General features: G+C 37.5%; 1 protein-coding gene across 1 annotated transcript; it reads left to right on the top strand.

Annotated features, from left to right (window-relative positions):
• Window positions 1-5,894: 5,894 nt before the first annotated feature.
• Window positions 5,895-10,310, top strand: LOC105339864 (WAG22 antigen). The gene has a single exon (XM_011445641.4). The coding sequence runs from the start codon at window positions 5,924-5,926 to the stop codon at window positions 9,863-9,865; it is 3,942 nt and encodes a 1,313-aa protein (XP_011443943.3). The 5' UTR covers window positions 5,895-5,923; the 3' UTR covers window positions 9,866-10,310.
• Window positions 10,311-14,196: the final 3,886 nt, after the last annotated feature.

A 14,196-nucleotide genomic window follows, 5' to 3' on the forward strand; every position in this document is an offset into this window, starting at 1 on the left:
TCTTTCTTTCAAAAGCGAAAAAAGCTAATACATTTCGTACAGGAAAAAAAACCCAAAACATCTAATTACTTGTTGACGCTTTGTGACTATGAAGTGTCCTTTACAAAAATTTAGATTATTGATAATCAAAATGTGTACATGACAGTTGTCATGTACACATTTTGATTATCAATAATCTAAATTTTTGTAAAGGACAGAAGCCTTTTTAATGAATGTAAACACAGCGCAATAAAATTGAAATAATCAAAAGTTTGCTTGAAAGCTCTGTGCGCTGTATATGCCATATTTTACGCGATTACTTAATTCCGCGTTGCGATCACAAAATGTTTATTTGAGTTAAGCCTATGTTATATGTTATATGTCCGAAAAATAAAAGCGAGGTTCTTAAATACGCGAAATGTTCTTCTTGCAACTTTACGCGGACATCAATTCTTCACGTTTAATTAGAAATCTACAGTATCAAGGCGAAATACATGTAAAGCTATCAGTTCTTCTACTATTTTTTTTTTTGAATTACTTATATTCATAATGATAATTTGTAAATGATTCATCAAGTTGGTTCATGCAATGAAATATATGACAACTAATAATTAGATAACAATTATTGATATATATGGATGATAATTATACCAAGTGCAAGTGATATGCTGCAAATTGTTTGCACAATTTACAGGGGTGAGTAAGTAAATTATCACAGACACGTATTCACCAAAAGTGCCGTAAATCTTCTTTTGCAATCTGCCAAAAAAAAAAATGTTTCCGCAAACCAGGTTAGTTCTGAAGGCCTTCTTGGAGACAGCATTATAGTTCAGACTTGATGAAGTCAGTCAGTAATCAAGCTAAAAACTAATTAATTTACGGCCCTTTAATGACCCGCCTGATGAACATGACTTGTTAGAACTCTCTTGCGAAACATACCGTAAATAATGAAAAAAATAAAAACTAGCACGTCATAATGGTGCAACGCGCCATCGTTTACAAGTGACCTGCCTGATTCCACACTAAAGAGAGAGAGAAGTACAACAAAACCCAAAAACCATAACATTAGCAGCTAACTCATAAATTGACAACATAGGGTCAAGCGTGTAAATTTCATTGCAGTCGTAATGGACGCAACGATCATCATAATTAATTAATTCTAGTCATGATTTGAAGTTCGTTGCAATGCTTGACTTCCGATCTCGCCACGCATCGATGATTTGGTTATGACCTTATATGGTAATGGAGTAAATCGCCATCATCGAACATGGGGGAAATTTGCATAATGTCGAAACATTTTGTTCTTCTATCCTGTCTTGTTTTATAAGTGCAGTTAACACAGTGTCATTATGTTAATGAGATTTTTGCCTTGTCAAACAGGTTGAAGTCTTTATCTGTTTAGATGTACCGAAGCATTCCTTTCGTAACGTTTCGGAATTTGGAGTTCGACATAGTTGGTTCGAGTCCTTAGTACGTCATATGAAGAAATATTGCTTCCGTCAAATTTCAGATATTTCTTTTGTTGTTATTGTGTTTTGAATCGTGCACTGAAATTCAATGATTTAATGTGTAAACATATCTTCCTGTCAAGGCTAAATAACTAGATTTTTTCTCAACCGATCGCGAGTACATTGTCAATTCACGCATGCCTAGCTCAATTCCACATTTACTTTGGCAACTTGGCTATGCCATTTTTTTGACAATGTGTAGCTGTTAGCTTGCATCAATTTAAACAAAACATCGTGGAAATACAACAAACTGATTACTTAAATAGAAATATTTCTTAATATGCACACAATACTCAAATATTACGTAAATGTGGTACAAATTTTAAAAAAATCCAACACACACGTGGTAAAATATGTTTGACGTTAACCAGCACATGATAACAGTGGGGTTATATTTCTAATGTTAAATACTAAAAATACAAACGCACTGCAATCAACTGTACTTATCATATTCCTTAAACCAACGTATGTGAGCAGCCACCTTTTTTTGCGAAGTTTCAGAGATACAATGGTTTTTGAGGCGACTAATTTTAGCGATCGATATTTTGATAATCGGAAAAAAATAGCATAACAGACACGTTTGAGGATCAAATTGCAGCGAGAAATGTGCGCGACGACGAGGCTCTTCCCGCAAAAGTTATGTGCACGCGAATTAGAATTGATTAACAGTAGATTGTACATATGTAGAATTCAACGATTTCACACTACATAGGAATTCGATTAAATATCGTTAAATAGCGCTTTATGACGTTTATCATGTGTACACGCCTATTTAGAAATATGGTGTTTGCTGTTGCTTCTAAACAGACATTATTTAAAGGGAAAACGTTTTATATCCAAACGCCTATGCATGAGTTAAAATTATTAAATCGTCTGGACTAGGCTTTTTCTTCTTACATGTATCAAAGCAAAGTACTAGTAAATTGTTTGGAGCACCTGAAACTAGTTCTCACATGTACGTTTAGTTCTCAAAGTTCACTTGTAAATTGTTTGGAGCACCTGAAACTACTTCTCACATGTACGTTTAGTTCTCAAAGTTCACTCATAACTAGTTTAATTGCTGCATTACAAGAAAAGAAGCTATTTTGCATATCATCTTTTAATTTTTCTAACCAACGCAGGGGATTATTTTTTCCGTATTATTACAGTTGGTTCCAACACACATGACTATGGTATTGATTTCTTATGGTTACTGTTAAATAGTTAAAATGATGCGTTGAGAAGAATGAAAAAAAAATTCCAAGAATAGGTGACTTTACAGTCTACGTTAAACTGGTTCCAACGAACGTGCGTTTGTGTAACTAAATAGCCAAAATGATGCATAAGGAGAAAACAAAAAGAGTATTTGATTTTTCAGTTTACTTGAAACTGGTTTCAACACACGTGCCATGCATTTGTTTGTAGTTAAGTCCTCCAAGTTCAATGATAACTAGTTAAAACGGTGCACTGGGAAGAAGAAGAAGAAGAAAGAGAAACACGTTCTGCAATACATCTTCTAATTAGTCACTTCACATATTCCCTACAGCCAATCATCGGTAAAACCACAAACGTTGTTAGGAAGAAACCACAGCCGCAAATCGATTTGTCTGATTGAACATTTAAACGACTTTGATTTATAGATTAGGAAGCGTCACTTCAGCGTTTGAGTACACGACAAACTGAATTGGTTAACACGCATTGGTTATGTCTTGTTTTGATGATGTCAGTGTTTATATTTCTGTAAGTCATACAATGTGTAAAGTGATGTAGTACAAATAGGCCAATTATAGATGCCATTAGAAAGCAAAGAAAGTAAATGGGCCATTTACAGGTGCATAGGCCAAATATGAAAACAAAGAAAAACATGTTTTTAGCCTGCTTTGAATTCGTATCATTTGTGTAAAATGAGTTGTTTTTTCATCGAACAAAGTTATATTACATGTGTTTCAAATTAATAGGTTATCGTCATATTGTAATTAGAAGGTCAATTTTTTTCAGGAAAAAAACACAAACTTTATCATAAAGCAGATATGGTTCGAACAATATTAGAAACTGAGAAGATATGTTTCAAATAAAATTCAAAACATTAACAAAGTTGCAGTACAAGCAAAAACAAATTGCGAACTCTTGACATTAGTAATATCTGTTTGTTTTTTTATTATCATTATTATTTTAGTCTGTGTAGATTTAGGGCTTTTTGGCAAAAACAAAGTGATTTTAGCACTAATTTTTTTTATTACAAAAATGAAGGCAGGTCAAAGGTCAAAACATTTATTTCTGAAATAAAGCTGCATGCAAAAACATATTTTGTTTTATTTTCCTTCCAGCATAGCAAACACTTATATGATGACCGAGATCGATCGTTATATGTACTTGCATTACTAAGCATTTTTATAACGATGATATACAATAATATAAAAGCGTGTAAACAGCAACACTGACACACCTATTGACTAATTCTTGATTCAAACAAAACCAGTATGATTCATATTTAGCCAAAAAACATATTTGATCAAACACCTTATAAAACTTTTTTTTAATAAAAGATATATATGTCATATAATCGATCAATCGATTGAATATCACTAACCAGAAATATATATGTTGACTGTCATAATTACGAATCTCGCGTTTGATTTGATGTATGTATGTGTATAAATAAAAAAAAAGTAAAATGTCGTTTTAATCAAAATCCCGCCCGCATGTAAAGCTTACTCACAGAATTAGTCTACCTCCCGTACATGCAATATACATCGAATTCATCACTCAATATGAATTATAGCCTTTGTTAAATTGCAATAAAGACATAAAAAAAGATATGAAAAATAGCATCAACGTTGAGTGAGCGTTTTGATTCTTTTCAATTGTTATTTTGCATTGTCATACAGATATATATGCTAACACGGGAATAAAAAATATATGAAATCATTATCAAAACTCTTAACTCTACTAGTACTTTAAAGCAGGTAATTATACAAAAAATAATATTTCCATGAAGTTAGGAGAGTGATTCAACCTTTCAAAACAAAATCGCTAAATGTATTGAACTATCATTAAATATCACACGATTGTTTAATTCTGATTAAAATTATCAAAGCCACCATCATAACGGCGCTTTCCTTTACTTTTAAATAGACATCATTGTTAACGTAGTGTTTTTACAATCGGTATCATTAATGTCGTTTAAACAACCCCCCCCCCCCAAAAAAAAAAAAATAATAATAATAAAATACCAAAAAAGCAACAACAAAAAGCAACCAACCTTATAAGCAACAAAGCAACATCCAATTTACCTCACAGAAACATATTAAAGATAAGAATATACGTGGAAAACGTTTTCCAGCTTACGCTAATGATAAATCTAATTCTCCTATTTCTTAATCCGCAGACTGCTGTGGCCAACCCAAAAAATGTTTTATCAGTGTACTGCCGATGTGATTTACCAGCCATAAGGCCGAAGTGTCCCCATGTTAGACAAATATTTTCTATTGCTCACACCGAATAAGTAATTAGAGAAAGGTTAATTAATTTGTAACGTTTAGGAAGTTTGATAATCAAAATTCAAATTATTTGGTATCTCTTTTCGCTCTCGAAGGGGTACGGGCTTGTCAAACACATCAGGAATAAATTAATTCGGCGATTGACGGCATTCATTTGTTGAAATTAATGAACCTGCATAAATTTTCAAAGGATATAAAAGGAGAGACGTGTTCGGTGATAGTGCCATTGAACCTCTCAGTATCTGTTCAGTAGCCACATTGGATCCTAAAAGCTCCTTGTGGTTTCAAACATGGGAAATTTACAGGTTCTAGCGGGGGTCATATGTTTGATGATCTCGCAATGTTCGGGCTTCTTCAATCCGTCTATGGTATGTCAATATTTTTTTATTTATTTTTTTGTTTTGCAATTTAATTTTTACTTTTGCTATCTTTTAAATGTATCATTTCCGCAAAATATTTTTAGGATAATTTCCTTTAACAAAATCGGTTAGAATAATTTGCAGATATGATTTTAATTAGTTATATCTTAAGAGCATCTAAAAAGTCAGTTTCATTTTCATTCGTTTTTAAATTGCAAGAAATACTATTTCGGATATTTCCCGTCAGCATATTTTTCATAAAATTACTTACACATTTGTTTGATTCATTGTTCATACTGTAGAGTAAATATTTCTTTATTTTTCTTTACAGAAAAACTCTCTGGCGCAATCCATCAGTCAGTCCGTATCCAAAGCTGTAGCAAATAGTCAGAACCAAATGTTAGTGGCTAATGTTGCAAATGTCGGCTCCATGATCGGCACACAGAACAACGGACCAGTCCAGAATTTCAACAAAGGACACTCAGCCCCCAAGCAGCCAAGCTTGCCCAATCTTCCAGCTGGAATCAGTTCGTCTTTTGCGAGCAGATTTTCTGCCGGTAACTCAGCTCAGCAGTCACAGAACTCGTACCATACTTCGATGTCTGCTTCGTCGTCTAGCTCACAACAGCAACAACATCAGGTCAACGAATACCGCAAGCTTTTCGGTATGCTTGCCTCTTTGACCCAGAACGGACACAACCATATGTCGCACTCAGGCAATGTTATGACAGCCGAAACCATTCTGGCCAAGATGTTGGGAAAATCTGTCAACATGAAAGCAAGTGGGTCTTACTCTAACCAAGCCAAGCTGAATTCCCAGATTCAACTTATCCAGAACATGATCCTCGAACTGATGAACTACAGAAAGCAACTCAATACCCCCAAGGCAAAGAAAAATCCACTAACAGTCTTCATGAAAAGCTACGATCTTCAGAAGAAAGGAATGTTGGAAACCTTCTTGAACTTAGTCAGAAATCACCAAGTACAACAAGCCGTAGTGGACAACTCTGTGTACAGACGAGTCAGCTCTACCAACAAGAACTCCCACAACACCATTGTTTTCGCTAAGAACGCCAACGTGCACTCTCCAGTGGGAACCCAGCACAATGCCCCGATATATCCAGCTCCAGCACCGACGACAACAACAACGACAACTACCACACCTGAACCAACAACAACCACGACTACACCTCCACCAACCACGACAACTACTCCGCCACCTCCACCACCCAAGTACGTCCCTCCACCTCAGTATCAGCCTCCACCTCAGCATTACCAGCCTCAGCCGTACTATGCTCCCCAGTATGTGAACCAACACCAAAACATCAACAACAACGTGAATATTAACAATAACGGAGGCGCTCACGCAATGAATGCTCATGTCAACATTGGGAACAACCAGAATCAATACGCCGGTGGACAAGGATATTATCAGGGACCTCCACCTCAGGGACCTCCACCTCAAGGACCTCCTCCTCAGGGACCTCCACCTCAAGGACCCCCACCTCAAGGACCTCCTCCTGCTCATGGACCTCCTGCTCAGGGACCACCACCCAAGGCACCCTGGCATCCTGCTCCAGGACAGCCTAACCAGTACCAAGGACTTAATAACAATGTAAACGCTAATAACAACGGAAGAGGCCCAGCCAACTTCCATGTAGGTATTCACAACAACCAAAATCAATATGCTGCTGGAAATGGCTACCATGGCGGACACGGTGCTGCTCAACAAAGCGGTGGTCATGGTGGTGCTCAGCAAGGCGGTCATGGTGGTGCTCAAGGAGGTCATGGCGGTGCTCAAGGAGGACATGGTGGCGCTCAGCAAGGCGGTCATGGTGGTGCTCAAGGGGGACATGGTGGTGCTCAAGGAGGACATGGTGGTGCTCAAGGAGGACATGGTGGTGCTCAAGGAGGACATGGTGGCGCTCAAGGAGGACATGGTGGCGCTCAAGGAGGACATGGTGGAGCTCAGCAAGGCGGTCATGGTGGTGCTCAAGGTGGCCACTATGGATCATTCTGGCAAGGAGCTCAACAAGGCGGTCAAGGTGGTGCTCAAGGAGGACAGGGTGGTGCCCAGGGAGGACATGGTGGTGCCCAGGGAGGACAAGGTGGTGCCCAAGGAGGACAAGGTGGTGCCCAAGGAGGACAAGGTGGTCATGGTGGTGCTCAGGGAGGACAAGGTGGTCATGGTGGTGCCCAAGGAGGACAGGGCGGTGCTCAAGGAGGGCAAGGCGGTGCTCAGGGTGGACATGGAGGTCATTTTGGTGCCCACTGGCAAGGAGTGTTTGGACAACAAGGAGGAGCCGGTGGACAAGGTGGTGCCCAAGGAGGTCAACGCGGTGCTCAAGGAGGAGCTCAAGGTGGAGCTCAAAGAGGCCATGGTGCAGCTGGTGCTTATACTAATATGCATGTTGACATTCACAACAACCAGAATCAATACAGCGCTGGGCACGCAAATCAATACCAAGGTCTTAACAACAATGTCAATCTTAACAACAATGCTGGCCCTAGCTCTAGATACCCAGCCGGTCAACCTAAGATGCCAAAAGCTCCAAAAGGCGGCGCTAGCGGTGGTGCTGCCGGTGGTTATCAGGGTGGATACGGAAATAACCAAGGAATGAATAACAACTTGAACATCAATTTGAAGGTACCAAGACCACCAGCACCAAAGAAATCTGGACCAAAAGGTGGAGCTCCTAAAGATCCCAAGAAGACACACATTTACATAAATTTCCATGCTCCAATTGAGAATGGTTTCTACCCAGCCGTAAATGCCGGACATGGAGGACCCCAACCAAAGGCCCCTGGCGGAGCTACTCCTAAAAAAGGACCTAGACCAAAGGGACCTAAAGCAAAATCACCAAAGAAAGGACCAAAGAAGGGACCCAAAAAATCACCTAAGAAAGGAGGCGCACCCAAGAAAGGCCCCAGGCCAAAGTCTCCTCAACCTAAAGCTAAGGGACCTAAAGGACCCAAAGGACCTAAAAAGGGTGCAAGACCTCCAAGTGGCGGACCTCAGCCCAAAGGAGGACCTCAGGGAGCATACAAACAAAAAACAAGCTTCCATCAACTCCAACATGGTAAAATCCCAATCAACTTGGTCATCAACAACAACTTCCCACAGAATATGATGAACATCAACGGACACGGCAATAACGCTGGCGCTTCTGCTCTCCATGCACCAAACAACAATGCAGGAGGTCACCAGGGTGCCAGCTACAACGGACAATCTGCTCACGGACAGCAAACACAAGGAGGTCAAGCTGGGGGACAAGGTCAAGGTCAACAAGGAGGCCACGGGCAGCAGGGTGGTGCTCATGGACAACAACAAGGAGGCGGACACGGTCAACAGCAAGGGGGACAACAAGGCGGTGCTCACGGTCAACAACAAGGAGCCTCTCACGGGCAACAAAGTGCCGGGCAGTACAACGCTCATTACAGTTCAAAGAAAATAGTCCATGAAACAGTCTTGCCTAAAAACCGGGTCAAGATTGTTGGAAACAAAAACAAAGTTCGTACATTCGCTGGTTTGGAGAACCATCTCCAGAACCTTCCCCAGGGCTCTACAGTGAAAGGACCACAAGGATCTCAAGGTGGACAAGGGCAAGGACCATCAGCAAGCGTTAACGTTCACATGCAACAACTTTTGCAACTTCTTTCAAACACTCACGCAAGTCAGGGAGGACACGGTGCTAGTCAAGGCGGAAGTCATGGTGGACAAGGAGGAAGTCAGGGTGGACAGGGAGGAAGTCAAGGAGGGCAAGGCGGGAGTCAAGGCGGAAGTCAAGGAGGTTCTCATGGCAGCGCTTATGATATTTACGCACAACAACAGATGGCATTCCAAGCTTCACAAGGCGGAAGTCAGGGTGGTAGCCAAGGAGGAAGTCAAGGCGGCGGTCAAGGCGGAAGTCAAGGAGGTTCCCAAGGCAGCGCTTATGATATGTACGCTCAACAACAGCAACAAATGCAGGCTGGACAACAAGGAGGACAATATGGTCAGCAACAGCAGCAACAGCAACAACAAGGTGGTCAACAACAACAACAGCAACAACAACAGCAGGGCGGCCAACAGGGAGGACAGCAAAGCATGATGATGTCTCAAATCATGGAACTGGCTCAACAGGTTCTCGCCGGAGGACAAGGAAGCTTACCACCAGCCACACAGCAAATGCTTGACGCTCTTATCGCTCAAGGAAACGCTGGTCAACCTATCGCCCCAGACCAGATCAATATGATGATCGAAGCTCTTACTTCTCAATTACAGAGCACGAATTTCCTGGGAATCGGTGGCCAGGCTGCAGGAAGTCAAGCGTCTTCCTATGCTGCATCCAGCGGTCATCCCGCCAGTGCACACCAAAGTAGTTATTCCGCCGGGCATCACCAACAGTCAGGAAGCTATGCAGCTAGCCAGGGCCAAGGAATGCAGTTCATCGATCCAGTTACCAACAGCGCTGTTCCAGCCGTCGACTTCCTGGGAGGCATGCCTCAAATGGCTCTCTTTGAAGCTGGCTCAGTCGTTGTTCATAAGAAAAAGCCTTAAATCAGGGGAAGAAAAACAGCTACCAAAAAAAATGAACCACCAACATCTGTCAGCCATTGTTAGAGGAAGCTAGGACTTGAGTCTTTCGTTGTTATTTATTTTCGATTTTACCCTGCCTTCCTCGAGCATGGCTGATGTATTGAGCAATTTAGAAAAAAAAATCACCATTGGATTATATGAATTGGTAACGTTGGGTTCAGGGATTTCACGGGCGTTCTTGTCCGCACCGGATACAGTATTAATTGACAGTTAATAAGTTAATATTATGTAATTGTACATTGACATGTAACCCGTTTATGTTAATTTAAGAAGACAGCAACGTCTCGAGTTGTGTGTGTGTGTGTGGTTCTGTGTGTATGGATATTTATTTTGTTACGAGTGTTGCGAGAAGTTGTGCCAAATCTTGTGATGACGTGTGAAATCCGACGGTCTCACTGTTATGTCAAATAAAAGAATTGAAAATCTTAATAATGTCTTCTTTTTCTATATACTTTGTTCATACATATATAGCATTCGTTGCAATCGAATTAGATCATCATGAGAGCGAGGTGTTTAATAAAGAATAAAACAAAAGTGAAAAAGGTAGAACTCTGAGAAGTTCTTATGACATCACAATTGTATTGCTTATACTGAAACGTATATGCTTCTTTAATGTCAGTTAAAAACTAAACTTGAATTGTAAAATAGTGTTAACAAAAACAGCGATTCATAAATATGAACAACTGTTGGGTTTTATTAGAGTAAAAAATATCTATAAAGAAAATCAAAAAAAAAAAAAAAAAAAAAAAAAAACACAAGGAGAAAAAAAAATGGTCAGATTGGTCACAAAATGCAAACAAAACCCAAACATTTCTTATTTCTTAATTTAAAAAAAAATGTTCATTTAGAATATTTGATATTGCAACATAATCCTGATTAAGTTTTGATAATAGATTTTAAAATTTATTAAATGCTATGATAGCCGTCTTTGCTATTTATTAAATCATTAGTTTATTACTTTTATAATTGATTTTATTACTAAAGAAATGTTAAAACGTGTGTGAAAATCAGCGAGGCAAAGGGGTTCAAACTAAGTAATAGTAGCAACTGTTCTCTAAAAATTAATTTAAAATTCAGCTAATTAGTATACGTTAAAAAACACATGTTACAACCGCAGTTCATCAGTATGTCCATCAAATGTTTCATCGCAATGAGGATATAATAGACATCTCAAGATCAATTCATGCAAATTTATTAAAATATGTGTAAACCAAACAATCATTTTATTACCATACAATAATCACACTTAAGCCTCTCTGTGTTTGATTTCCTCTTTTTCACTTTATTTCCCTGAAAATTACAAATGCAAGCAATGCTAATAGAAGTCATTTTCAACACGTAAAGGCCAAAGGATCTCCGAAATGACGTCACGAAGCCATTCGGTACCATTTGGAAACTGTGACAGGACATGACCTCCCGATAAATACCAACACGGCGGTCGCTTGTTTTTGATGGACATGAGGTCAAGCTCATTAGATTTATTATCAAGGATGCATGTCGAAGGCATTTATGTAGATTTTTATTGATTGTTAGTTCATAAAATATTCATCATTAGTCTGAAAGGTATCACTTTAAACAAGAATTGCTGTCAAGTAAATTATGTTTATTTTTTTGTTGGTGTTTTGAATAATTAATTAATTATTTGACAATGAGCAAAGCATTAAAATTAATTAAAACAGATGTTTTAAGGTGTCCTTTATAATGTTTTCTTGGAAGACAAAAAAGATGAAAGAAATTGCATGTCATTTTTTTGTCTTTTATTCAATTTACGAGACAAAGATCTATAAAAGTACACCAACGTAGCTTTTTCTTATTTTTTTTTTAAACGTTTGAAATATATCTGTGTTTCTCCTTTTTTTGTTTACAGAACAACACTTTTTGAAAGTTTAAGAAAATATCAATTATTTTCTTTGTTAAATACGCATAGCCATACGTGAAACTAAAACACGTGTAAATCGTTTGATTTTAATTTCACTTTTTTCACACTGGGAACCTAAACCTGTTTTTGCATTAAAAAAAATAGAAGCTAATGATTCTCTGAAACAAAACCACAATTGCGAATGCAGGAAATATAATTCTCTACAACACTGCAATTATTTTCTTTGAGAAAGACGCATAGCCATTCGCGAAACTATAACACGTGTAAATCGTTTGCTTTTAATTTCACTTTTGCACACCGGGAATCTAAACCTGTTTTTGCATTTTAAAAAAAAATAGAAGCTAATGATTCTCCGAAAACAAAACCACAATTGGGAATGCAGGAAATTTAATTCTCTACAACACTGCACTGCATGTCAGAAATTACTTAATAAATCGTATCACACAAGTAGAAAAACCGAGTTAACCTTGCATAACTACAACACAAGATTGTTGAAAACAATATCTTTAAATGCTTTTTTTTTTTTTACAAAGCGTTGCTATGCTTAGATTTGATTCAAGTCACATTTGTTGTGATAATGACAGATGAAATGATGAGAAAAAAAATTACAAATTTTTAAGCACTTTTAGCACATGAACAAACCATTACATGTGTTGTATTAATTTTCTCAACGCAAAATCAACTTGGTAAGAAGACATTCACATTTTCTATCAGTTGTTATAAAAATCATCAATGGATTGTGTTTCTTTTATTGTTAATATATTTATTTTCTGATTTATTTGTTATTTTATTATAAAATTCATTTATGTATTTATTTATTGGTGGTTGTTTTTACACGTAAGTGCCCTGACTGTAACGCACTATATTAAAAGATTTGTTTTGGCTGCACCACGCGAATTTAAACTTAAAAGTAAAACTGTGTTTGGACAATTTCGTGTTTCACAGAAGTTTCAAAAGCAAGTAAATATTAAAATTAATTCCAGACCTGGATTCGAAAGATCCTTAGATCTTAAACCAAAATCAAAATAAAAAGAAATATATGGAAACGAGTCCTTGTAATTGTCATTGTTTAGACCCCCTTGGAAAATGAAATCCAAACTTATTTAATTCCCATAGTAAAGTTTCTGAAAATAGACCTCGGAACACCCCCCCCCCCCCCCCCATCGGGCAAACAGAATTACCCCTAGTGCCCCTTGGGGGGGAAATATGAATCCGCGAATACAAGTTTTATCCATTGCCATTCTACATATCAGTTTTAAAAGATTTTACTTTTGTCGGATGAACCTTATAATGTGAGATATTTTGTTAAATGCCTTATAAAAACCTTTGTTTAAGAGGAAGGGCAAGGCCTCCCGACAATATAAAAACTTTTAACTAATGATCTTGAAAGAAGCACAATTATTGCGTTTCATTTAACTTTATTTGTTCTGTTTTTATTGTCGAACATTCAAATATGTTTATCCCACTTATAAAAAAAATATAATTTAAGTTATGTGCAGCAGTGTTCTTTTGCGTTATTGTTTAATATATATATATATATATATATATATATATATATATATATATATATATATATATATATATATATATATATATATATATATATTTTTTTTTTTTATTTTTTTTTTTTGGTAAATAAATAGATTCAGCATACTTTATGATAAAACCCATGCTAGATCAAATGAAAACTATTTGCTGTTTAAAGGTATCCCTAGAGGCTTTTTTTAAAAATCAGGACCAGACTAAAGCAAGTTTCAAATTTTTTCTTTCTTTTTTTATTAAACACATTTAACACACGTGTGTTCATCTGTATAGCGTTTAATACATAATAAAGTTAATTAAATAAGTTTAATTTTAAGCACTGTACTATACAATTACATCAAATTATACATATCAAAACATTCATCAATATTATTATTTCGGGGTTTTTTTTCTTTATTTTAAACAAACGAAATAAAATGTTTGATACACGTTTCTCAGAGAGAGAGAGAGAGAGAGAGAGAGAGAGAGAGAGAGAGAGAGAGAGAGAGAGAGAGAGAGAGAGAAAGAGAAAGAGAGAAAGAGAAATAGAAAGAGAGAGAGAGAGAGAGTTCTCCATTCACACCATACAACTGCTTATATCATCTTCCATTCATGAACCCTGTGTGATTTGTCAATATCTGTGATTGATTTCCATGTCATAGTCACTAATTATGATCAATAAAAAATAACCTTTGACCCCCGGGATCAGCAATCTGACCCCGGTACCACTATGATGGTTTCTTTGCTGACGTCACAAGCTGCGTCATGTTCCCACGCTGTGGATGGCGATTGACACGTTCGACAGATGTGTAAATATTTATATGAATATTAAAGAAAAATCGTACCGGTGTAAAGCTGCCCCTTCACACTAAAACACAGGTTTCTGGCTGAA

This window comes from Magallana gigas, chromosome 1, assembly GCF_963853765.1.
Source record: "Magallana gigas chromosome 1, xbMagGiga1.1, whole genome shotgun sequence".
NCBI lineage: Eukaryota > Metazoa > Mollusca > Bivalvia > Ostreida > Ostreidae > Magallana > Magallana gigas.

Bases quoted from the DNA above. Each gene is read 5' to 3' on its own strand.
- LOC105339864 (XM_011445641.4), top strand. From the start codon at position 5,924: ATGTCTGCTTCGTCGTCTAGCTCACAACAGCAACAACATCAGGTCAAC.